General features: G+C 34.0%; 1 protein-coding gene across 4 annotated transcripts; it reads left to right on the top strand.

Annotated features, from left to right (window-relative positions):
- Window positions 1–120: 120 nt before the first annotated feature.
- Window positions 121–27,457, top strand: LOC121368152 (SWI/SNF-related matrix-associated actin-dependent regulator of chromatin subfamily B member 1-A-like). 4 transcript variants are annotated; one of them, XM_041492757.1, is made up of 11 exons: window positions 121–268; window positions 13,523–13,628; window positions 17,309–17,435; window positions 18,622–18,756; window positions 19,378–19,505; window positions 20,101–20,264; window positions 20,664–20,772; window positions 21,859–21,940; window positions 25,096–25,227; window positions 26,015–26,050; window positions 26,482–27,457. In XM_041492757.1, the coding sequence occupies exons 1-11, from the start codon at window positions 158–160 to the stop codon at window positions 26,519–26,521; spliced, it is 1,170 nt and encodes a 389-aa protein (XP_041348691.1). In that variant the 5' UTR covers window positions 121–157; the 3' UTR covers window positions 26,522–27,457. The 4 variants fall into 4 exon arrangements, with proteins under 4 accessions (XP_041348691.1, XP_041348690.1, XP_041348693.1 ...); XM_041492756.1 differs by having other exon boundaries at window positions 17,300–17,435; XM_041492759.1 differs by having other exon boundaries at window positions 26,015–27,457.
- The last annotated feature ends 525 nt before the right edge of the window (window positions 27,458–27,982 follow it).

Here is a 27,982-nt window from a genome sequence, read left to right as displayed (position 1 = left end):
GTAACGTTCGAACAAATGCCAAATGTATTCTTTAAAGTCTGCAATAGTGTAAAAACCTAGAAATAATGTATTACAGATTCAAACTTGTCCTACTGACGATTCATTCAAACATCAAAAGGAGGAAATCACATTTTTTGAGTAAAAGAAAGAAACAACAATGGCTGCGACCAAAGATGGTTCTTTTTATCATGTGCCGAAAACTTTTGGCGAAAAACCAAAATCATTTACAATCGAAGAAAATGGAGAAGCATATTACATCGGATCAGAGGTATACGTTTGAACGTAGTTATTGAATATATTTTCTGGGTTTGGCTGACAAAATGTTTTTCAAGTTTGATGTATTTTCCCGTTCATGATGATGATGAAAACAAAGAAAATTAGAAATGTTCAACTTGAAGACAACAGAAAACTAAGGTCGACGACAGTCACTTTTCTCACCCATGTTTTGGCTTCGTACACAATAAATATAGCATATCTTACTGTAATTTCACTTGAAATCCATATTTCGTAAAAGGTAAAAAAAAAATAATACAAGATTTTCTCCAAACACATTCACGAAGGAAATGTTTCATTTAATGACACACTCAGCACATTTTATTTACAGTTATATATGGCATCGCACATATGGTTCAGAACCACAGATATTGAGAGAGGAAACCCGCTGCTGCCACTTCATGAGCTACTCTTTTCGATTAGGCCAAAAAAAAGAAAGAATTGGTGATCGTCCCCGCCCGTACCTGAAAAATGCACCTGCCCCTGAATTTATTTTATTTTTTATTTTGTTAAAAAGTGTTAAAAATGCATCGAGATAGCAGCAATTCAACTTTCGTAAGCACCGTAATGGGTTAAATTATCACCAGGTCCATCTGGCGGCCAGTGAAGGAACTACAACATCCAGGTGCATGCGCTGTTGGCTACTACTCCCGCAAACAAAATGGTCTCCAGGGTTTTATAAAGTTTTTCACAGAAAAAAATTAAAACCTTCCCCCACCCCCATCCTGATTTGTGTGATCAAAAGGACGATCACCAACTCTTTTTTTGATTATTTGGCCTTAGCTGCAAGAGATCTTTTATATGCACATCAAGCGAACACTTTACCACTGGCCTAGTCCTGCTCAAACACATTCAGGTGCATTAGTCTATTGTATAATATTGATAATTCAAACAAAACAATTTCAATAGCAAAGAAGAAAGCGAGTTTGTTTTGCCGTATTTTTTATGACTTTTCACAAGAAGACTTCCAAATTTTAAAAATGAAGCGTGTGATGGAATTCCCTCTATCGTATTTCAAATTAAATTTTTTGGATCATGCAATCAACTAGGTTTGGTATTCCAAATGAATGTAATTTCCATTTATAATCCATATTTAGAGAAATAAGGCCCACTAAATCCGTGATTGAGTGCCTTTAACAGAGAGAAACTAAAGTCTGTTAAGTTTAAACAAAGAAATACTGTCTAAAAATAACTAGAGCTTGTTTTGATAACCATTACACTGGTGGCACCTAAGTCTGTTCACCTAAGCATTTCTGTTAAATTTTAAAGTTAAAATCTTTCTTTATAAATATTTGTTTGACACCACAGTATAATGGAACAATAAACATGTTACTACTGAAAGTTAAAACAAAATAATTTTAAATTCAAGTAATGAGCGCTTTTTTAGTGGCACCCCCCTGTATTTACTGGCCTGCATGACGGCACATAAGTCTGTGCAGCAAACATTAAAACAACCACTTCTGTCGCTACTGTTCACGGAAACAACAAACGGGTAATGGGTCCGACTTCGTAAGTTGTACACAACAAACATTTCCTATTATTGCTTTTTTTCAGTTTAATTTAGATTATGCAAATAAGATAAATATAAATGGTATTCCATGCTCCTTGGTTTGGATAACACAAAAAAAGAAAGAAAGAAATGTTTTATTTAACAATGCACTCAACACATTTTATTTACGATTATATGGCGTCACACATGGTTACGGACCACACAGATTTTGAGAGGAAACCCGCTGTCGCCACTACATGGGCTACTCTTTCCGATTGGCAGCAAGGGATCTTTTATTTGCGCTTCCCACAGGCAGGATAGCACAAACCATGGCCTTTGTTGAACCAGTTATGGATCACTGGTCGGTGCAAGTGCTTTACACCTACCCATTGAGCCTTGCGGAGCACTCACTCAGGGTTTGGAGTTGGTATCTGGATTAAAGATCCCATGCCTCGACTGGGATCCGAACCCAGTACATACCAGCCTGTAGACCGATGGCCTAGCCACGACGCCACCGAGGCCGGTGCATAACAGAAAATGACAATATAAAAAAAGCCAGTATCACAATTTATTATCATTATTCAACAAAAGTTGCATGGCTGTTAACTGTCCGTCGTGAGACGGATTTCCGTCGTCAGAGAAATTGTGGAAATTATTTTTTGTCAGTTTCATTTTTTTTTAAAATGAGAATCACTTTGGCCATTTTCGGTTTCCATAATGTCAACCCGATCACGTCAGACGTTTTCTTTGCCCCACTGACCCCCTTTAGGGACCTATCCCAGGGTATAAACTACTATACATTTTCTCAGATATTTTATTATTATTATTTAAAAAAAAATTAAAATCATGTTTGGTACGGTTTTTGTAATTAAACCCCCCTAAACAAACCCGTTACTACAGTAGTTGTAAATTAAGTGAAAAAACCCCCGTAATTTAAATGTGCTACTCACTCCCTTTGAAGTAATGGCCGTACCCGATGTCACACCATGTGACGAACAGCATGTGCGAGTTTGAACATTGTTACAATGTAATAGTTCTGCTGGGAGATTATTAGATTGCGTATTGAGACTTAATAAAATTTATCCGGTGAAAAATTAACATTTACCGACCAGCGGTATGTTACTTCTTTATTATTTACGATTGAATAATGGGGTCATTCAAGAACTACTCAACGTGCACTAAGGAGAGTAGGAATTATGGGATGTGTGACAAAACGTAATTTGGGGGGGGGGGGTTATTGTGCAACGTAATGTTAATTAATAAAGTATGCAACCAGTCATTGCCGTTTTATTTTAACATATGTATTACTAAAGACCCCAAAGTAAAATATGACATGGTCACAAAACGTTACACGAGCGAGAGGGGTATTAAAACTGCAAGATTTTGCGCTACGTATTGTTAAACAGACACAAAGATCAACAAAGGATTATTCAACGTTAGCGTAATGCAGTATCAGACATTGGCTTTTACTCCAATTTTTAACGACCATAATGAATTTGCAATAAGACTACGGCGACCTGATGTAAATGTATTTGAATATTTGATTTGCCGTCCATTAGCTGGCGGTCAAGCCTAAATAAATAACATCAAGTAATAATGCAAACTTTAAAAAAAATGTCCATAGCTTGTGAAAGAACACCCCAGCAAATGTCAGCCTAATAGGACTATTTTTATTAATATAGGTTCACTGCAGGACCCATCAAATTAATGTTTTTGTCAAATAAAAAAATTAAAAACAGGGTTTGGGTTGGGAGAAATACATGTTTAAAATGGACTACAATTGTCATGTAGAACACTACCATTTTGAATGGTGATATAATCATGGCACTGACATCCGCCATCTAAACCCCCAACCAGGGCAATGCCCTGTACCTTGAAATTTCAGTCACAACATTTTACTTTTGTTAACAGCCATGAAGTTGTCTGTTATTAAGTGTGTAAATGAGCACAAATAGTGATAGTTAGCCATATAGGACAATCAATGATAATTATGAAACAGACTATAGCTAAAAATAGGCCATGCTGTAAGCTTTACAGTCTTGGCAGCCATATTGGTTGTGTTGTGTCACTTGTAAGGAAATTCAAAGTATGCTTGGATGTTTACGTTAATGGAACATTGATTTCATTTATGGATTCATAAATTACAATACGGTATGTATTAAAGCTTCTATGTAAACTTTTATAAATTGATATACAAGGTAGATCATTATAGTGGTGACAGACACGTCACACGTGTTAACAGTTAATAGAAAAACACAATGCTCAAAAAGTATACTTTTATTGCATTAATACAGAGGGATTTTTGATCAAATTGTTATCTGTCGGTTTTATACATATTCACAATCAATATGTATTGTTTAAACAATTCTTTTATGAATTAAATTAACGTTGTTTGTTTTTTTGTTGACAAACATACCCCATCACTTAGTTTCAAGATATAATGTAACATAATTAACATGTGCAGACTTTTGTGCCGTGCAGACTAATGTGACATGAGTGTACTTCACAATCTCAGATGAATGTGCGTCTTTAGTGTGTTATAAAATCCTGGATGACCAGAACCACTTCAGGCATACAAAAATGAATTTTTAACTAATAAAATGTAAGTACTTCTAATTTAAATGATCAAAAACAGTTTTAATAGTGAAAAATATGTCATAGTGTTTAAAATCTAGGGTCTGTCACTTTATCAGCTATGGCTGAGTATTGTAAGTTTGACATGGTGATGTCTGTGAAATTCATAAGTGCACATGCACTCCAAACATTGTTTTGCTTATAAAAATTTAAAAAAATGATTAACGTTATGCATGCGCAAGGCTTTTGGACTGGTAGGCATATTCAATGATATATAAGAGGAGTACAACTCATATATGAGCCTTATGTGTTGGAAAGATGCATACCCAGATTGCCAATGCATACTGACATTTTAAGAAATGAAAAACATTTAATTTTAGAATTAATTAAAAAACGTGATTATTCCTGTTAACTGGGGGCAGCCATTTTGTTTCTTTTTCGCCACATCCGATACTCTAGCTTGGGACGAAGTGATATCACCTCCTACCAAATCCTGTATGCAAAATCTAAACAAAGAAAGTAATTTATGACAATGCGCATCACTTTGATCAACCTGACTTGTAAAACAACATAAATGACTTGATAATATAATGAACTATTTTTAACAAAATATATTTCAATTTGCATTAACAGAACAAAATATCGTTATAGTATTTTTGTCACTTAAAAAAATCCAAAGAAAAATGCATATTATTAGGTCTATTGGTAGGCTACGTTGGAGCAAAAGCGACCACCCATGATACCCAAGTGATAATTTTCTTTTCTTTGGGACTACGTAATTGGTCAGTTCTGTGATGTTAATAATACCGGTACATGCTTTTGTATATAGACGGCAGTAATTAATTGCCATGTCTTGTTACCTACCTGCCAATCAGGAATCACCGGTGGAGGCAATTAAAAAGAATAGACCAATTAACTAAGCTGTCACAGTCGGCTATCAATTCCTGAAAATTACTGCGATGTTCCGCCTTTGTTGCCTAAAACCACTTTTTCAACAAATAAAATGTCCAGATATTTTTCATGCAAATACTAAACTGGCCATTATTAATATTAAGATTAATTAGTGTTGTTGTATTATTATTTCTGGTCAGTGCCATGTGCAAAACAGCGGGGAAATATTAATGAGTGAATGTACTGTGTATGATATACCTCACCTGCCATATTCAGAAGGTTAAAACTACAATGAATTAATTAAATGGGTACTAACAGAGATGTGTGTCTTACGCAATAAACATGAAGTAAATCACTGAATGGTGACTTGTGATTAGATTCAATTCCCCGAAATGTTGCCTTTCGTGATATTAAACTACTATCTGCTCCTCTAAGAGCTTCTTAGCTTTTTTATGGACTACTCTTCATGTTAATCTTGTTTAATGCTGCTTCTTAGCTTTCCCCCAGTTCGTACATTTTAAAAGTTTATGCAGTTCCATTATTCATTGAAGGACTGTCTTTAATGATATACAAGGAAGTTATAATTAAAATGCACCAGAAACTAAATATTTACTTTTAAGTAACATCTATTTGGATGTGACTTAATAAAAAGTGATACAATTGCAGAGCTTCTACATTATGGTAGCCCCACTCCCATGGCTAGTGATATTCAATGTTGGGCTAGTAAATAACTACTACAGCCATGCCCAACGGCTAGTGAACAAAAAGTTGTCAGATGCTGCATTTAAGTCTAGACTGTAAATATGAATATCCTGCCTATCCTGCCCCCCCCCCCCCCCCCCCCCCCCCCCCCCCCCCATTCTTAGTGTTTTTAAGCTCTATCTCTCTCTTTAGGTGACATATGTGATTGTTACTATAAGTAAAATTGTATTTACTTAAAGTAAAGTAGGACTAGTGAATTTTTAATTGTGGCTAGTAAAAATTTTAAATTACTGATCCCATGGCTAGTGGATTTTATAACAATTCTAGAAGTGCTAGACTTGCAATGTTCACTCTCAATTTGAGTTTACAATACATGTACACTGTTCGGGCACCATATTTTTTAAGGACACTGTGTTTGAAATGTTTTTATTGATAACAACAGTGTTCCAATGAACTTTATTTGTATTTTACAGTACCATAAACATATATAAGTGTAGGTAGGCAGGGAATATTTAGTTTTCAAAATCTTGATTAGCGATATTTCTGGTCAACTGAAAATTAATTAGCAGTATCTGTTTAATGTTTTATAATTGTGTAGCGATCTCTGAAACTTGTGTAGCGAAAATGTTCCCTGGTAGGTGACATTTGTATTGCTGTTAATTTCAATATTTGGTCCTTCTCGTGAAGTCAAACCTTATGGTCTCGTAATTACATTACTTGATGGTATGATAATTTACTCTCCTACCTTTAATTACTGTTAGATTTTCTCCACATTTTGTCCAAACATAAATCATTAAAAAACCCACCTTACAATAAAAACATTCCACATTTTAGACTAAAACCATATTACTTAAATATAGACTTCGCTAAGATATTCTAGGACAAAACACATGCAATTTTTCACCGTCTGCCATTTTACTTTTTTATGGACTACTCTTCATGTTAATGTTCCAAAATAGAATTAGGACAACAAAGTGCTTCTCACCTGCTGTCCATACGACCAGCTTTGCGGAACCGACTCGCAAGCATGTCTCTCTTTACTGACACTCATTCCTGTTAATGAATCAGCCTCATGGCGTTGATTGGCTTCATGTGGCTGGTTTGTAAATCAACACAAATTTTCAAAAAGTCAACTTTGCCTTCGATATCTTCACTTGGTGGAGTCATGGTTAGGCCATCGGTCTATAGGCTGGTAGGTACTGGGTTCGGATCCCAGTCGAGACATGGGATTTTTAATCCAGATACCGACTCCAAACCCTGAGTGAGTGCTCCGCAAGGCTCAATGGGTAGGTGTAAACCACTTGTACCGACCAGTGATCCATAACTGGTTCAACAAAATTCCATGGTTTGTGCTATCCTGCCTGTGGGGAGCGCAAATAAAAGATCCCTTGCTGCCTGTCATAAAAGAGTAGCCTATGTGGCGACAGCGGATTTCCTCTAAAAAACAGTGTCAGAATGACCATATGTTTGATGTCCAATAGCCGATGATAAGATAAAAAAATCAATGTGCTCTAGTGGCGTCGTTAAATAAAACACACTTTACTTTTGATATCTTCAACTTGGGGAAATCTGCTTAGTAAATTCATTTGAATACCACTGCTGAAAATGAACAGCCTTTGAGTTCATCTTTATAATCGGTGTTCAGCGATAAGGCATATCATAAAATATTGTTTGTTTCCGGTTACCCAACCGACCCTAATTTGAACCTGCCGATCTTAAAACTTTTTTTGTATATCCAAAAATGTTTTTTTAATATAACAACGATTTCCATGAAAACATTCCAAAACTATCACAAGCACTAATTTGGTGTCATTTAGGGGATAACCCTACTGTGTTTTCCGATTTGCGGACGTATATCGGTGGTTTTACTGTCGCAAATTTAGTTTTATTGTCAACCCGTTAGCCACGAAATGTTTTATTCTAACAGTTGATTGATGGAGTTACTTCCCTTCACATTGAAGTTCGTAAACTTTTGTGAGATATCGGGCGAAGAGTCGGAAAATTGTTTTCACGAATATATGCCATCTTTTCCGATTTACTCTACATCTAGCGTAGCAAGGTGTTCCTATTAATAATAATAATAATAATAATAATAATAACTATATTTAATGATTTACTCCAGCGACAAACTGGCCGTATAGAAATTTAGTGACCTTCTGATAAACTAGGTGAGGGAATGTTTACCGATAATGATGGAGTTTACTGCCAAATCAAATGATTAAATATGTCAGTAAGATCTTGATGCGTTTCGTTATTTTTTGTAAGTGGTCACTGGGAACTTCACGGGTTTCCGCTAAAAAAGTTCATGTTGACTAGAAAGAAAACGTGACGTCATATTCATGAATGTGGCTGTGTGCAGCAGTTTGCCGAGCAGTTGTGTGGCAATAATATTTTTTTAATGTTATTGTTGGACAGATAAATATAGAACCCTTCTTTTCAGTTTTCATTAAAAGAAATTGTTATAACCTATTTACTGGTTTCTATCCAATTAAGGTTCAACCAAGTCTGTCCTGGACCAGTACAGAAGTTAAGTGTTAGTATGAGAGTAAACCTTCTGCCTATTATTAAACAGCAAGGGGTCTTTTGTATGTAGGCCTACTCTCCCACAGATAGGTTAGCACCATGTTGCCCTCAAAATCAAAATGCCTTGTCTTTTATAAATTTATAAGTTGCCCATGTAAAAAGAAGCCTTTAAACACACCTATGTGGATAGCACTACATATTTCCTTTTTTAAATTAAGTTATGAAATAGATATAGAACATAAAATGGCCATACGGTTTTTGTCCTTTTGAAAATTGTATAATGAAAAAAAAAGCCCTTATATTTAAAACTGCACATAAAATATGCTACTAAAACGTCACTTTACCGTGCCTTATTTCATTTCTAGGGGAAACACTGTGATGAATAGTATTGTTGGTTTGCATAATGCATTTCTATACATGCAGAGGTTATTTTGGATACCGGTAGTCAACACCTTTATTTAATATCCATAAATAAAATTATTTTCCAAAATAAAATGTTTTTCCTACCTACCTACCCTATATTTTTCCAGCATGTAATAGGAAACAAGTAATAATTTTTTTTCGGCCTAGGTCAAGTGGCTGCATTCGGTCAATTTTTATCCTGGTATGTTCGGAAAACAAAAATAGGTAAACCCTTCTGCTCACTTGACAAACCAAGGCTTTTAATGTTCTCTACATAAATGGTACAGTGATGGTATCGACATCATAGTGAATCATAGAATCTGCCCTCACACCAACTCCTCAGTGTTTGTGTTTTTAAGCTCTTTCTCCCTCTTTAGGTGACATATCTGATTATTACTGTAAAATTGTATTAACTTAGAGTAAAGTAGGGCTTGTGAATTTTTAAATGTGTCTAGTAAATTTTTAAAATCACTGATCCTATTTTCGGAACCGGTGTGACGTCATGCGGCCTAATTACTGATCATCCGGGTCTTTGGGGGTGAAGCAAAGCCTTAGTGATCACTGTTTTACATAGAATAAAATTATTATATTAACATTTTGCATGCCTTGCATATTGTCATTTATTTTCTGTAGCTAACACATAGTTGCAGCATGTCTTATGAGTATTATAGCAGCTTGGGTTGTCATATAAGAGAAACAAACAACAGGAATCTGAATTAATACAATCTATATTTATTACCGATGTGTTTCCGTATAGCTTGTATGTCGAGGCGACCTGACTAGAGGCAGGTTGGCCAGAATATTTTTGTTGATATAATTTTCAGGTAATATTAATTATAAATTTAACATAAGCTAATTATTAATATTATAATAATTATGATGTGGGCTACAAAATATATAATTTGTATGTATAATAATAAAATTTGTATGCATGATTCAAGATAATTATTTTTATGATATAACATAATTATTTTATTTCCAAATAGAATGTAATAATTAAACAATTGCAAAGTTGTTACTTTACAACTTTAAATTACAGTGTTATTATTGTCATTCTTATTATATAGGCTAGAGGTAATGGCAACAGTGAAAATGTTCCACTGAATACATTCTTTTATTCTTTAAAAAAAAAAACAGTTTCTTGAAATAATGAAATGATTTAGACCTGTGGACAAGTTGGGGCGCATAGACAATGGGAGGCCACGCAATAGGAATGTGAATATCTCCATGATTAATTATTCTATCAGTAGGGAACCCGAAAATTCTGTTTACATCCAACAAGACTTATTGGAGACATTTGTGAATTATTGCTTATCACGAAATATTTGGTTGTTAATGCCCGACAAACCATTGGTTCGGATTCGTACGCAATAAATATCGGATATAGTTTGAAATAATATTAATGTGTGTGCGCATGTATGTATGCAGATATTTATTGTATTTAACATGATTTAAATATTTATAAAGCATTATACAGATAAATACATTTAGGATTCTTGTCTGGATTTCTTTTCACCAGTTTATTCAAAATTTTGTTCGGTATTTGGAATAAAATTAAATGATACATATGAAATTTGAGCTATGGTATATAGAACATTAGAACCAGGCCCGTAGGAACGATATCTGGATTTGGGGGAGGGGAGGGGGCACAATCTGTAGTGGAGGGACACAGTCTATTTGGGGGGGGGGGGGCAAAAGCCACATTTTAAACCGGGGCTGTAGTCCCCCCTCCGACTTCTCGGTTGCTACCGACCTGAAAATGGTCAGAAATGTAACTGTAATGCATATACAGCTTTTAACTTCGAAGCAAGATTATTTAACCTAAGAAATATGTAAGTTTAGACAGATTAGACTAGCCGACAGCTTGATAATATAGCTACAAACTCAGGATGGTCTCTTTATTATAAACTCATATGGGTTTATTATGTACAGTCATAAGGTACCAGTCATAAGGTACTTCGTTTGAATGTTTGAAGCAAACATATTAAGTACCATGTCAGGCCCGTAGCCAGGGGGGGATCGGGGTATTGGACAATCCCTCCACGCATGATTGAGAGTTCCGATCAGATGGAAAAAAAAGAGAAGGATTTTATATATAAATGTCCTTGTCCCCAAATGACTGGGATAACGTAGCAAGAATGTCTGTCTGAGGTTCCATTTGCTGAAGGTTCGATCCTCCTCAGTGGGCCTGTTTGATTATTTCTAGTCCCAACCAGTGATCCATGAAAGGACGTCGTGTATGCTATCCTGTTTGTGGGATGTGAGAAGTATGCCATGTATCATTTATTATAAATACAATGGTATGACTGAAAACAAACGGTTTCTTGTCGTGGCTCTGTGACCAGGCCCCATTTTACATGCATACCACAACTTACTGCAACTTGTTAACGTATAACAAAAGTTTATTATTCTTCAGTGTAACCGGCGTCATCTCATTGTCTGACATGGTGTTCTTTTTATATATATATATATATATATATATATATAAATCTGGGGGAACCCCCTCCTTCTCTCTCCCCTCCTTCTCTCTTCTCTCTCTCTCTCTCTCCCTCCCCCCCCCCCCCCCCCCCTCCCCCCTCCTCCTCGGTCTACAGCTCCGTGCCTTTGGCACTCGCATTTGATGAGTTCCGTTTACAGGAAATTTCGATCCCACCCTCACTAATCATGCTGTCTACGGGACTGAAGTTATATACAATATTCATAAGTTAGACCAAACATCAAATTAGGATCGTATTGGGTTGCATGGGTCTACCACTCTGGAAAAGTTGCTGAACTTTGTTATGTATAATCATGTACGTTATAAAAACGTGTGATACTTGCATACCATATCAATATATAGGACTTCTCCCCATGCTTGTATATGTGTATCAAAGTACTGATGGTATCGCTAACGATCTCGACCAATGTTCTCAGGTACAAAATACAAAATAGTAACCAAACACTATTGTACATACAGATCTATGTTTAGTTCAAACTGATCTTCAAGTAAAGAAGAAGATGTCATCTTCTAAATTCTTCAACGTAACGCAAACAGCATGTCAACTTTTACTTTTGCATTTACATGTGATGTCAAACTTTGTAGTTGTAGGTTTTCGCGTGTGACAGCTCATATATGTTTTAAAACTTTGTAAATATCAGATATTATTTCAAGTGAAGTTGTATGTATCTGATATAAATGATAGTGAAAATAAAATAAAATAATAAATACATCAATAAATAATTTGTGGATAGACATGTAACATTGATTAGTAGTTGTATGACTCTTTTTTAAATGAAACGATAAGGGGAAAATAGAGCTGTGATAAAGGTCTGTGAGTTAGGGTATTTTTTAGGGGGAAGGGGAGGCATATTTTATTAAATTTTAAATACTGATACATGTGGAGAATTAAACATCACTGGTAAATCTGCTTGAATATTTAACTATAATTCTAAATGTTAAAAGTAGAAAACACATTCCACTAAAGTTAATTTTATTGTATGAATCTTTTAATTTTGCACTGTTAAAATACAATTGACTGGCGGCTCCAGAGACTTCGTCTAAGTTAATGTTTCACTGCTTTTGGTCTTAAACCATTCCGATGTAAACTTTAGTAGACCGTTTTTTGCAGCCATTTTGACATCTTATACGAAATATGTACGTTAGTCGCTAGAGATTCACAGCTTTTACGAAGCTACTCACGACACTCATGACAATTGTCGATCATGCCCCCCAATTTATATATACCCTCGATACCATCCAATTCGGCAAGGGACGGATGTCTATTTGGTGAAATAATTTCATGTATAATCAATATTTTGTTTGGAAATAACTGTTTCAGCAATTTAAAAATGTTAATGAATAACTGTTCTGCTCACCAAGACTTAGCCCAGGTAGTGCATATGTTACTGTTAGATTATTCACTGGTTTACAAAATAATATATAGAGGTTATTACCCGAGTGTTTTTTCAGTATCGTCAATAACATATATTAGGAATAAACATTTTATTATTTTATTACATTATTTTTATTCCTAATATATGATATTGACGATACCAAAACACACGAGGGTAAAAATCTCTTTATCATATAATCTCACGCTTAATACATTGTATTTTATAAACTGTACACGCAACTTTAATTCCAGTCTGCCATTACTGGATATTCAAATGACATAGGAAGATGTGGCGCAGTGTCTTTTTGAATGGAAATGATGTCAAACTCGAATGATATCGTTTTGGATGTCCTTACATCAAAATAAACAAGTGTTTTCTGAACTGTTAAACAAGTGTTTTCTGAACTGTTTTCTGAATGCTGGACAGCATTCAGTATAAAATTGCTGTTAAAATGTTTTTTTATTTGATGACTATGACTGCATATGTCAATTATGGAATGTCACCCTAGTACGTTTGTTTAAATGTTAATAAACCTAGTGCCGTGACCTCGATTAATTTATATCTAATTTGCAAAGTTATCAAATTCTTAAAGTATGTGATCTGAAAAATATCACATACTTTGATTGCACTGAAAATATAAGATATTATATGATAAAATTAGTTATCTAGGGAAAAATCATTTTACCCGACATCCGGTTGTTACCTAACATTTTAAAATATTGTCCCCTTCACAAACAAAAGTCTTTCCTAATTTTATAAAATAAAAATTAATATTTTTTCCTTTTAATTTTTCAGGTTGGTAACTATTTACGATTGTTTCGTGGGTCACTCTATAAGAAATATCCCTCTATGTGGAGAAGACTGGTCACAGTGGATGAACGAAAGAAAATTGCTAATATAGGTAAATTAATTATTACTTTATTTACATGCTTTTATTAGTTTTAATGTTAAAAAAGTTGTGTTAATATTAATAAAATTATACGTTCATGCTTTAATTAGGGAGTCTATAAATAGTTAATGCTGTGAGATAGCTTATTATGTGATGCTTTGATCACTAGAATCACTGATTTTTGTTGGGATGAGGTGCAATTCAGAAAATGATACTTGCCATTAATTTGTTCATGAATGTGTTATAATACAATACATTAATTACATCACGATGCTCTGGAGGGGTGCACACTCCCAGAATTACCATATGAATCTGCTACTGATATGCAATTAGTATATAAATGCATTTAAACAGCCACAGGGAATAATTTAGTTTTAGACAATTTTAGGGGTATTATGATACACCTATCTTACAATATGATATGTATTACGATACATGACCCACTATACGATACGTATCTTGATACCGGAGTCACAGTGTTTTCCCAGTAAAACAAGAAGATGAAATTTAGGTGAAGTGATTTAAAAATAAGAAATTAACATGATAAAAGTGAAACACTGATTAAACAGTTTTAATGTTGAAACACCACATCATAAACATATTGACTTAAGCAGGTGCATATTCTCTGTCCACTTCACTGCTTTTACTTGAAGGAAATAACTTACCAATAAGTACATCTCAGTGTGAATTGGTGTTGGTAAATCAATATGAAATTAAAATAGGAATCGATACATGGTCAAATTGTAATTCGATACACAAGCAAGGGTATCATGTATCATAACGTCAGCAGTAGTATCCATACACCCATACCAGTTTTCAGATTTGGAGAGTATTTGAAAATATTACAAAATGGCTAATTTAAAAAAATATATATATATTAATCAAATTCTAGATGTTGAAGCTACTTTGTATACAAAATAAAATTAACATTATATAACAACTAGCTAATTTGGCTATGGGCAGGTGCAAAGAACTGGAATACATGTATAGATATAGAGTTTTTAAAAAAAGAACTACATTTGGTAGGTTTTTGATTAAAGATGACTGGTTTGATTTGTAATTTTAGTGAAGAGGTGGTGAATGTGGGGGAAAAAACAAGAAGAAAAAAAATGTATTGTATATTTAATGAGACGCACCACATTATTTGTTTGACTTAGCAAAGTAGGTGATAAAACATACATGTAAACCTGTATAGCATTACCCAGTTAATAAAACAACAAAAATGGGAGATGTATATTTATTAAATGAACAAGCATGTGTGTTTGCATGTAACAGTTGCATGCTTTGTTGAATATGTGTACATACATGTATATGCATGGCATTCATAGAAATCTTCAAGTGATTCAGGCAGGCTTTATCTTGGTTTGTAAAATACTTTGCAGTGGTCGGCCTTGGTCATGAAAAAAATCGCCATTTTCAGAATTTTGTAGCCACTTTAAAAAAGAAATTGCCACATTTATTTTACAACACAATCAGTTTAAAAAAAACCATGTCTTTTTGTACTTTTATATGTATTACATCAAATACATGGCAGATATATAAACATTTCAAGCACATTCATCTAGGAACCTGTCAGCTTTTTTGTTCAATTACATTCACCATCCATGGGTCCACATAAAATGCTATGTATATATACTCTTTCAAACTACATATTGGTGCAGGAAAATTAGGATAAATTGAGAAATTAATGCATCCAAAAATTAATTAGGGCCGGCTCTTTTTTTATTTAGGCCTAAAACAAAACATGTCATTTAGTATTTTTATATTTTATTACATCAAATACATGACACATTAATCTTATATAATAATACTGTATTAGTTTATCGTCAGCAGGCACATGTGCAGGAAGCTTAGCAAGGAGGGGGATGTCTAGACTGTCGACCAACGTTTATAATGGGGTCAAGTCATCATGCTCCCTCAGAAAATATATATATTTTTAAACAATTTGCTTGAGCAGGGAGGGTTTTCGAACCCCAAAAACCTTCCTGCTCAAGCAAATTTTTTTTTATCCCAAAATGAGCACTGCAGCCAAGTTGGTTTCAGATGTAAATGAAAGAGAAGGCAGTCTGGTTTTGCAATGTTTCTCAGTACAATTAAGACAAATGATTTTTATTAATTTTGGCATCTGGTTGAAATATTTAGGTGATTTGGATGCTAATTTTGAACGGTTCGGCTGAAATAAAATGGTTGGAATTTTTTTTTTTAATTTACTCCCAATGACTATCAAATAATAAGATTTACTACCAATAATATTTTTGATTCAGAATTATACAACGGGTTATAGCAAAGGGACATTGTGTTCCATGCAGGTCAACAGTAAGATGCCATATTTGTCGAGCCTAATTGGTGATGCTTTTGTTTTGCCATGAGAGCGGACAAGAAAGGGGAACACTATTAAATGGAACTCGTCAGAATCTGAAGTCAAGCGCTCTGACAATATGCAATGTGCTCAGGTGTCTGGTGCTGGATTATGTTTATATAACAATGACCAGAAGTCTGCATGTAGCAAAGAACAATAACACAAATTCATGCATTATTTGTCCAGTCGGAGATTCAATAACGTGGCCAGACAGATCAGAAGATTAGATAAGGTTGAAATTATTTTTTGTTACTGGATTATTTAAAAAAAACATCGACACAGACATTTGCCACATTGATTATTTTGACGCCACTGTTATATTTTTATCACAATTGGTGATTGTGGTGACCGACAGGCCAAGCATGCATTGACTTTGAAGGCAGTACATGTATTTAAATACAATTTTTTAGTGTGTTTTACTAAAATGGTTTTTGAAATAAAAACTTGCAATGTGTTTTGTAGAGATTTCAAAAAACCATGTTGATTTGCAAGATTAAGTCATAACCATTGTCTTAAACTTGTTACATACAGGTGCTTTATTAATAAAAAAATTGAATTCTAAATGATGGAGAATGCATTTTAAAATAGTTTAATAAAAATAAAACATTCAGTGGGTAATACTTGCATATAATGTTTATCATTTTGTCTACTAGAGTTAAATAGCTTCGTGTTTCAGCAGGGCATACTAATTAATTCACATGAATCATTATTTTTGTCGGTGATGCAATTTTAAGTTCATACTAACTGCCAATCAGTTTAAACGTTCTGAAATTATAAATTACAAAATTCAGAAGATACCTAATTTCTATGCAAATTTGAGGTAATTGATTAGATTAGACAAATTTAATGTAATTCACATAGCGGTAAGTAAACAATCGGTTTCCTGGAGGAAAATTATGTTATGTGAACTGACTTGAGGTTACTTAAAAATTTTAAATATTGACATATTTGCGAAATTCAATGTTATAATTTAGACTGACATCATTTTAAAGTATATCGAATGACATCTCACAGAAATATTTGAATATGAAAATAATTTTGGATTCTATAAACATTTACTGTCATAGATTAGATGCATGCTGAAGGCTATAAGTTTGCTAAAATAAATGACTAATCAAGGTTTCATGTTTATTGTGGCGTCCTGTTTTGTGTGCAGCATGTTGTTTGCTTTCCATGTTTATATTAATTACTGGGTGTGTACGGTTTAAGTGGGCCCCATTTGACGAGCCCCTACTTTCCACATGTTACGCATTCAGTCGGAATGGCTTCAGTGGTGTCCTGTGTTGTCTGTGTGAATTGTGTCGTTCAAATCAGGAGACAATAGTTTTTGCAGGTTTCGGTCAGCACTCCTTGGCTACAAACATCACACTGCTCAAAGCGGCCGAGGTTGACGAGATATTTGAGGGAAACGACGATAAATACAAAGCTGTTTCTTTAGGCAGTGATATATCCTTTCCGAGGTTTGTAGTTTGTTTTTGGTTGAACAGAAACAGGAAGATGCAGTCCTTTGAAAGAATGCATGTTTATCATGTGTTTATTTATCGGTGTTCAGAATGTCCCATTTTTCTCTAAAATTATTAGGAAATGGTTGTGTTAAGACTGGTTTTATATCAATTTCAGATTTCTATCATTTAACAAAATCTCAAAATCCCTTGGAAACTATCCGAGAACTACTAATAAATTAAAAATTCTGAATACATTTCATAATAGTTAAATTTCCATTACATTCTGAATGAATTTCATTACAATATAACTTTATCCCATTGGTCCAGCTGTAGCAATGTGAGTTTGTTCATTTCTCGATGATAGTAAAAATAACGTCATGGGAATGTCATATCTGATGACATCACTTTATATTGGTGTTATTGTTTAAGAATCTAAACATAATTGAAAATAAAATATGAACATTTAGTGTTATTATTAGCAAATATGATTCAAATTTAATTATAAGTATTGTCTGTTATTTCTTTTATGTTCATCTGGGAATGACAAAAAAAATCATCCTCAAACTTTGTGAGAACGGCTTTGCCGATTCACTCAACTTGTGGATGTTTTTTTTTGTTCATACCCCGATGAACATAAAAATAATAACACAATCGTTAATTGAATGTTGCAAATAATTATTGGTATCTTATGAGGTTATGGCTCAAGCATTAATAATAATTTGGTACTACATGTACCATTGAAAGGTTGCATTCATAAATTTCTATCGTCTCTATTAATGTCATTAGTTAGCTGTTTGTTAGGTTTTAATTTATCATGTCTATAATGCCAAGTTGTCAGTTTGATGGCAGAAGCCATGGTTCAGCTTATTAAAGATCTTACATTTTTGGTGGGGGGGGGGGGGGGGTGGGTGTCGGTTGTTGTGTATTTTTTTTTACTAGACAATACTATCCATTTTAACAACAATTGAGGTAATATGGCCTATACTTTAAGTTGAAAATGACACCTTTAATGTTTACATTAATTAGATTAATAAATAGTCATTAGATAAAATTTCTAAAATATATTGTTTCCTTTTTAAAAAGGGTCTGTAATTTAGCGATTGTGGGTACATGTAAACATTGGAATATAATTTATAACATGGAGGGGGAAATATCAGTAATAAATGTGTATAAATAATAAAAATATTATTTTTTGTCACAGAGAAACTAAGCAGAAGAGAAGCACCTGGGTTCCAACAGTACCGAGCAGCTCTCACCATTTAGATGCTGTTCCGTGTTCAACTCCTATAAACAGAAACCGACTCAGCAAGAACAAAGTCAGAACATTCCCTCTGTGGTAAAGAAAAAAGACGCTTACACTGTACAAACCATTTTAACTAACATTGGTGGTCAGACCTTTTTTTAAAAATAAAGTAGAATCTCACTGGGTCGAACTCAGAAGGGTTGAATACACCACAATGCTTGAACAAAAAATTAAGTCCCAAGTTACACTTACACTTACACATTACTGACCGAATGGTTAGGTCGAACTACTCGATGGGTTGAACACTTTCTCGAGCACTGAAGGGGTTCGAGCCAATGGGATTCATCTGTAATTAAAAGTGATTGGTTTTGTTATGAAATTATTAAAGGCCATTTTCAATTTCTTTAAGATTGGAACCAGAGCTGTGCACTATAGTGTTGTTTGTGGTCTTTTCAGATTTTATGTGGTATAATGGATGTATACTAAGAGTATAGACCAACATAAAAATATATATATAATAGTTGGTGAGATGAGAATAAAAGTCTTGTCTCCTCCATGTATTGTTTTTGCTTCTCTTTTTTTTTTTACATCATGTAATTTATTATCTAGAACTTTTATGTAAACCAGCTGTTTATGAGTTACAGATATGTACATGTATATTTGATCTCACACTGAGTGTTCCGTGTTTGATGCATGTTTATAATGTGTTTTTAGTTTTGATGATACTAACCCAGCCCAGATCCATGAAAATGCAGCTCAGTCTGAATGTCTAGTTCCTATTAGACTCGACATGGAGTTTGATGGGCAGAAGTTACGAGATTGTTTTACATGGAACAAAAATGGTATGTTTAAAAACCAGCAGCAATATTTAACAGTTTTTAGTGCCTAGGTCTTGACATATAAACATTTAGAACAGATCCTCCTCTGTTGGTTTCTTTCTGTGGTGCATCATTCTTGAATATGCTATTAACATGTAACCTTGGCCATGTACAAATGCTTATTTTGGGAGGTCATATCGGCACTTTGAACATTGGACTAATCTGTTTTGGTTTACATTGTCTTTAAAATATTTGGAACTGAAGTGCAATATTTCTTTAAAGCCATTTTTTGGATGTCGACTAAACTTGCCACCTCACAACACTATTCTGTTGTCAGTGATTTTTCTTGTATATCACTGTGGCAACAAGAGGTTTTTCTCTCTCGCTATCTAGACTAAGTATCAATATTGCCATATATAAGAAAACAAATGGCTGTAGTTTAAAATAAGCCGAGATATCACTTAACAAACATTCCTTTCCTTTTCTTTTCAAATCCTAGATACGTTTTTTAAACTGTATTATTTTTACCTTGAGCGGTATTATTTTGATTTTGTAAGGTATGAAATGTATATTCTTAGGACTGTTTCTTTTCTTTTTTTACAATTCGTCATCTTTTCAGAAACGTTGATTACCCCTGAGCAGTTTGCTGAAGTGTTGTGTGATGATTTGGATCTGAACCCACTCAACTTTGTGTCGGCAATCTCACAGGCAATCCGACAGCAGATAGAGGCATACCCGTCAGACGTAACCCCCGAATCACTGGACCAGAGAATTATTTTAAAAGTATTTTAAACATTATACAACTTTACTCTTTTTTTTCTTTTAAGATTTTTAAAAAAGGATTGGCTGTGAACAGACTCCACATTTTTGCTAAGCGTTGATGGTTTTATGTTTAATTTTATGTATTATTGTTTTTTAAAAAGGGTAAAACTCCAAATTTTTCTTTTGTAGTTTTGAAAATGTGTCATGCTTTGCTTAAACAACAAATCATCAGCCTTTATGTTTGTGAAAAAGAATATGAAAATTCGAAACTTAACCTATGTTACCAGATTTGTGTGTCATAATCCAAAACGTGGTTGGCTGATGTGATAAAAAAAAAAAAAACATTCCAAAATTTAGCTTATTGATGTTATTGTGATCTAGTTAACCATTGTGGTCTGATTGTAGTATTTTTAATTTCAGTTAAATATTCATGTGGGTAATATTTCATTAGTGGATCAATTTGAATGGGACATGTCAGATTCAGAAAACAGTCCTGAGCAGTTTTCAACCAAGCTTTGTGCTGAATTGGGTAAGTTACGTTCAACAGTTACTCGTAAGCTTTCTCTCTCAGATTAAAATGAGTGGCCATTAATAGTAAGTTATTGAATGTTATGAAGAACTAACCGTATTGTAGTACAAGCATTCCAATACATTGTTTGGTGAACTGCTATAGTGTTTTTAAGCATACAGAGTATACATGGTCTACAATGTAAGAGAAGACAAAGTTTACCTTTTTAATCCAATAAACAAAAAGACATTCAGTAAAACTTCCATTACATTGCTGTTGAAGAGAGCGAACCAGGGTTGAGATAAGCATAGTAGTTTTAGAGGAAATTATGTCATGGATTCATTTCTTGACCTCAAGATCTTTGCCTTTGCACAAACAAATTTTGTGTAGGATTTGTGTGAAGCATTAGCTGGAATGCAAACAATGGATATACTGAATTAAGTATTCAGACCTCAAGATGATGCTCTATCACCAAGCTAAATCAGTATTTCTTAATAATTTCCCTACATTCTGGAATATTTTATTATCTTACACACCCATTGGTAAAAACACCATGCGTTATTTATAACACATACCCTGTTTACACATGTATGTGTGTTAACAATTTTAAGACATACGACTAGCTGCTCCTAGGTGATGACCAGGTTACCAATGCCATATATCCAATGAAAAACAACATTAAAAATAGATTACACTGTGACGTATAGTTAACCTGACAATCATGTGTCTGTGACATGTAAGTCAGCTACAATTGCAAAGGGTTGTAAATATCTTTTAGTCGAAAAAGATGTTAAAATTTGCTTAAAACCTGGTTTTTGAGGATATGTAAGAAATAGAATAATACATTCGTGTCCATTAGATACCATTTATCTCACAACTCGTTTAAAAACGTATCAAACTTGCTTTTGCTTGTTAGATACCTTTTAAAACAACTCGTTGTGAGATAAATGGTATCTAACGGCCACTCATGTATTATTCTCTATATTCACTACAGAAATTATAAACCAGCAATTCTTGACTTGTACTTGGTACAGACTGTTGTAAAATCTTTTAAATTAAAAAAATACAGCCATGTCATACAATCAACTATGGTGATATTTTTTACAGGACTAGGTGGTGAATTTGTCACAGCAATAGCTTACAGCATTCGAGGACAACTGAGCTGGCATCAACGCACGTACGCTTTCAGGTAACAATACGGAAGTCATATGATGTTACAAAAAAACACTTTTCAGTAGAATATTTACTTAAATGTACTTGCTATTGTCTTTTGCAAGACATCTACAACAGAAAATGCAGACATACGTAGCCAGGTTAATGTCTTTTCAACTTAGCCTGACCTCAACTAATGGGATATTCCCCCGAACAAATATAAGTACAGTCAAACCCGTTTATTTGCATACCCTCGGTGCTGCTCGATTTTATGCAATTAACCGGGTTAGTCAATTAACCGATAGAGAACCGACTTTCACTTTGTAACAGCCATCCAACTACAAAGTGGTATGGGAGACAGTCTAGCACAATGCGGTACTTCATACCGGAACTATTATAGTTAACACATGTCACATGCAGTTGGATATATATAAATGTAAAAAAATATATATCTATCGATATATATAATTAGCATGACGTTTTTGTTTTAATCTGCCAGACCAGAAATCATTTTAAAACAAAAACCTCTGTTACCTGTTGTTACTGGGCGTCGTTTTCTAAAAACACAAACTTCGTGCATTAAAAAAAAATACTGACCATCCATTAGTGTAAACAAAGTGTATTAGCCATGTAGTTAATGAGATAAACTTGAAACAACAGAATCATCAAAAAGTTCACGTTTCATCAGTGCACGTGTTAACAAAATGATGTCAGTTTCCGGAATTACCGGGCTGTTGATCGACTGAATGCACCGTACCATAGAATTACATGAACTTGTATGAATTTGCTGGTATGGTGTTCTTTCCACCACAAAAGATATGGTAAGCTTTGGTATTATTTGTGATCCCCAAATAATGACTTTGCTATTGTTAAGCAATTAAAGTTAAGCTCGGCTAGTGAGTTGTTATCAGTTCCAGCAGTCTGCATTGCATGCATGACCGTTCTAACACAATTGACTGACCTTCATGGTGAGGTCCGACTGATTGGTGTCTAACAATATAGCAGAAACGTAGGGACGATCCATAAATAACGGTCTTTGTTATGTTTGTTTTTTGACGACCTCCCCCACCAGTCATTTTTTTTCCGCTACATTTTCCGGGAAGCATGTCTCACTCCCCACCCACCCCTTTGCTCGCCCTAGTAAACTTCCAACCCATATTACAGATGTACAATTAATACTAAGTAAAACAAATAATAAATAAAATCAGTATAGACATTTATTCTGTTAAAAACTTAATACATAGCATTTAATTAAAAAAAAAAAACATATCATATAACATTTTATTTACATCAATGTTCGTGTCATTTGAAATGTCAAGGAATCCAGTTAATGAACTCGGTAATTTTTCACTGTCAGTGGTTTGCAGCCGATGTTGTTGAGTGCGCATACGTACAAGCGTACAGGCGGAGAGTTACCTGTTATTGAGATTGCCTCTGATTAACAGCAGTATATTGCAAACAAAACATTAGGTTTATTCAACTTAATTATGTCATTCTTAAATCTTGTAGTCTGGTATTGTGATTCACCAGTAGTAGTAAATATCGATTACAGTCGGCTTACCACACAGTGAGCACAAACAAAACAGATTAATCGGTTATTTATTTGAGTTTTTTTGCCAAAGTTTGCTAGACTTCTCAGTAATTTGTGACATTAATTTAGCACAAAAAGAAAAATAAGTTATTTTTATGTGCAAATAACCGATATATAGCCTGTAGTCAGTGCAATTAACCGGATGTTTTGTAGTGTTATAAGGGCAAATGGTTCCGTGTTGGGTGAAAATAGTCTATTTACCGAATTATGCTATGAACTGATGTGCAAATAAGTGGAGATGACTGTACCTTATTATTTGGTGATCCCAGTATAACATTTAAAAAAAAAAAGTCGTTTTTAAAGTTGTCCCAACATTTATTTCTTTGCGGCTAACAATGTAATATTTACATTTATCCTATAACTTACCCATGATATCCATATCATAAACCCATGGGATAATTTACTTTAACCCGTCAATAATGGTATGCAAATTTGGAAGGTATCTAGGTAATGTGGATGGGTCATTAGCTTACAAGCCAACAAGACCTGTATACCCGAGCGTAACGTTTTCAAATATTTAGTTAAAATGCGTGACGTTAAACTAATTTGTGCTAATGGTGACGACGTCATATTACCGATGGAGGCGACTTTAGTACTGTAATTTACTAAAAATTGAATTTAAATGTTATTTTAAAAGTGTTATAGGATAAATAGAATTCGCTACTCATGTTTTTTAATATGTAAAATATTAACCTCCTCTAGTTAATCGGTATTTGTCTCGGCAGAGCCTCAACAAATACTGATTAACGTAGACTCGGTTGATATTTTCCATATTAAAAAATACTTGTGACGAATCCTCCATTTCTTGCATTTTTCCGAAACAAAACGTAATAATCTGTAACCATGTTAAATAAGATATCTGTTTGTATAATTGACTCCATGTTGACCAATCCCAAGTTCTGTCAAATTAAAGAAAATCAATATAGTTTAAATTTTCTTATTAATTTTAATTCAGTGATTAATCTACAGAAATGCCTCATAAGTGACATCTGGCAAGTTTAATATTTACTTATTACATAACTAGTTTTGCAATCAGCCATAATGGGGAAAATATTTATCATGTTTTTTCATTGGTGTAGCATACAATACTATTGGACAGTATGATGCTTACAAACCAATGACCTTGTCGGTACTAAACATGACATCACTAAATGAAACGTCACCACATAGTTTAAAGAGTTTGCATTTACATATTTCCATTTTCACTGTTATATTTGTAATAAAGTGCTATTTTAATGCAATTCATTACTGATTTATAACTGAATGCATAGAACTTTTTTTTTTTAACTTAACTGTGAACATGTTTAAAATACAAAGTTATAGCAATACTCAGAACATCATTTCTATATACATGTGTATATTTTGAAAATAAAGGCTTTTAGACAACAAAACAATGGCTGGAGTAATTAATAGAATAACAAACTCGTTACCAGTTATCAAATTTATGTCCCTTGTGAAATAATCGCTAAAGCTCATGACAAGTGAACTATTTCACTAGGGGAAATAAACTTGATAATAACTGTTAACTTGTTTATTATCCTCTATTTATTGTACAGTGATGGGTATGTATTTACAATGAAGTGATTGGGGGATATTTTCAGTGAAGCTCCTTTGCCAATTGTTGAGATTGCAATCCGGAACCAGAATGAGGCTGACCAATGGTGTCCATTCCTTGAGACTCTGACGGATGCCGAGATGGAGAAAAAGATACGAGATCAGGATAGAAACACAAGGTGGGTAGACTTTCATGTCGTTTGTAACACTTTTTAATGGAAGCACATTTCTGGTCACAAGGATAGAAACATTACTTTAAAAAGAACACTAAACATTTTGATAAGATGCAAGTTTTTTTCCCTTTTTATCTTTTAACAAGTTCTCACTGTTATAAAATCATGGTCGCATGGCAGTTGAGCAACTAAAGACAAAGCTAACACTTGCAATCAATACCCCGGTAAACCATTTGACAAATATCTTAAGCCGCTTGCTTTAAAGAGTAAACAATTGTTGTATTTAAAAATTTAATTTAATGTCTTAAAAGCCCTAATTAAATGTTATACTAAACCATAGATAGATAACAAATGTAGTGTTACAACTGTAGCTAGTTAAATATTTGTGCAAAAATTAAATGTGTATGTTTTCAGGAGTTATTTCTTTGGGTAATTTAATTAATTTTTTTCATTTCAACTTATTTTCATTCTTATATTCAATTCATGTTCAAGCACGCTGTCCTGGGCACACACCTCAGCTATCTGGTCTGTCCAGGACAGTGGGTTGTCAGTGGTTAGTGAGAGAGAGAAGAGGGTGTAGTGTAGGGTCATACACCTACCCATCGAGTTGTTAAAACTTGCTCTGGGTGCGTACCGGTACCAGCCTTATGTCGATGGTTTAATGACGCCGCCACCGAGGCCAGTAGGGGTAAATTAATAGATCTCTGCCTTTAAATAGTGTAATAAAAATAAATAAGTAGCTGAATGTTATTATGTGGTTTTTAATTTGCTGGATTTTTTCTTTCTCTTTCAGACGAATGAGACGATTGGCTAATACTACCCCATCATGGTGAGCGAGAAACCAATTGGATTAGTTGTTGCAGTGTCACTCAAGGCCTTTGAACACAATGACAATAAATCGGCTAAAACAGTAGCCTGAAAATGGCTTGTCTTGTGAACACTGTGCCATACACTGTTCCTGAAACAGTTTGTTGTTGTCTAGTACTGAATGTTGTCAAGTAGAGGAAAGCAGTGGATTTATGAGATGAATCTCCCCATCACATCAGGGCTTTCTGTGCTATTCTTGATAACATACAATGTTCCCACTGCCAAGTTGCTATTCTTTAGAACATAAATGGTGGCGTGTTATTACTTTCATCAGTAAGATGGCACAACTTTGTTTTATGTCAGTCGAAACACCCATGAAAATTGAATACGCTTAATCTGTGAATTGTTTATTCTAAATGCATTACATTAAGGAATGATTTTTCTATTTTTCAGTGTACCTCAACTTCACGCAAAAAGGCATAAGATTTCTTGATGCCTAGAAATACCCAAGAGAACATTTTACAGATCCCAAATGTATAATTGTAATATGTGTGCATGACAAACAGAAAAAGCTTAATTCATAGATATTTGAACGGGTATTTAAGTGCTTGGAACAGTACCAACACATCCAAGCTTTTCCAGATGTTGGTAAGCTTCTACAGTAGCTGGAATACTTGGAAACTTGGTAACTGTATTAAGACTTATTCCAATGACCTATATCAAAATTGGTTTACAAAGTGCTCGAACATTCTCGACATATTCAAGTTGCCAGAGTGTTGAACTAGCTGTACAAACCTATAATAAATAGAAACTTGATAATAGGAACCATAAAGTGGACTTTTATACCATTGACCTATGTGGAAATTAATTAGGTCATTTCATTTGTCAAATTTTAGTTCTGAATGGGACAGTCTGGTCAAATGAATAAAGCACCCATCCATGTCACATGGTTTTTTAGATCAGATCTTTTTGTGTTAATTTATGCATATTTTGGCATATTAACACACCTGGTCTGTGTTCAGTCAATGCAAGTATTCCATGGCATTATAAAATGCTCATTTCGGGCCTGTTTTCAATTTAAAGTGAATGTGGCAGGGCAGGAACCAGTCAAATCATCGGCGAGTGCTTGTGACAAAACCTGTGTGCTGAATGCAGTCTTGGCTATACTGATCATCTTATCAGGCGTGATTGGTTAAGAGAGTCGCTACTAAGTAGTGATATCTATTTTTGGGATGTGAAAGACAAACATTAATATAACCTGCTAAATCAAAACAGCTGCTTGGGTCATATTTCATCATTTTTTAAAAATATATTACATTTTTCACAATGAATGTATGGAGTGTGCATGGGAAAGGTTTTATTGGTTGACCTTAGGCTTTATTGTAGCAAGGAAATAAAAACGAAATAAAGCATTACTCAACAAGGAAAATGGCTTGATATTTATTTGTAGTTAATTTATGTTTACAAATAGCATAATCCGTGATTTATGTTGTCTGCACGTAAATGTTGTATAGTGGAGAATGTACGAGTAAGTGTGGATTTGTGAAAAATAATTCAATGAGCCCCAAAAGGGCGAGTGAATGATTTTCACACTTGAGTGCATTCTTGAGTGCATTATTAATTCTGTTTATATCTTACATGCGTGTAACTACATACATTTACAATGCTTAAACACCTGCGTTTATGAAAAACAAGCTTCGTAAATATGGCCCTAAATGTTTAACCATTACTTCCAAATTAAGAACTATTTCTCATTTTCACTCTGATCTAACCAGGGGATTTATAGATTTTGTCTCCATTTGTCTGTCTCTATTTCACATATACATTTTCTGGATTTCCTCGAAGATGTTGAGCTAAAATTTTGTGTATAGGTTTAACATGTAGAATTACAGGTCGAGTTCGACTTCCACAGAGATTTGCCAATTTTTGACGAGTTATTACCCTTGAATTTAGA

The sequence above is a fragment of the Gigantopelta aegis genome, chromosome 3 (genome assembly GCF_016097555.1).
Source record: "Gigantopelta aegis isolate Gae_Host chromosome 3, Gae_host_genome, whole genome shotgun sequence".
NCBI classification, from domain to species: domain Eukaryota; kingdom Metazoa; phylum Mollusca; class Gastropoda; order Neomphalida; family Peltospiridae; genus Gigantopelta; species Gigantopelta aegis.
Note: the sequence above shows the minus strand (reverse complement) of the source record. Positions and strands in the feature narration are given on the sequence as shown.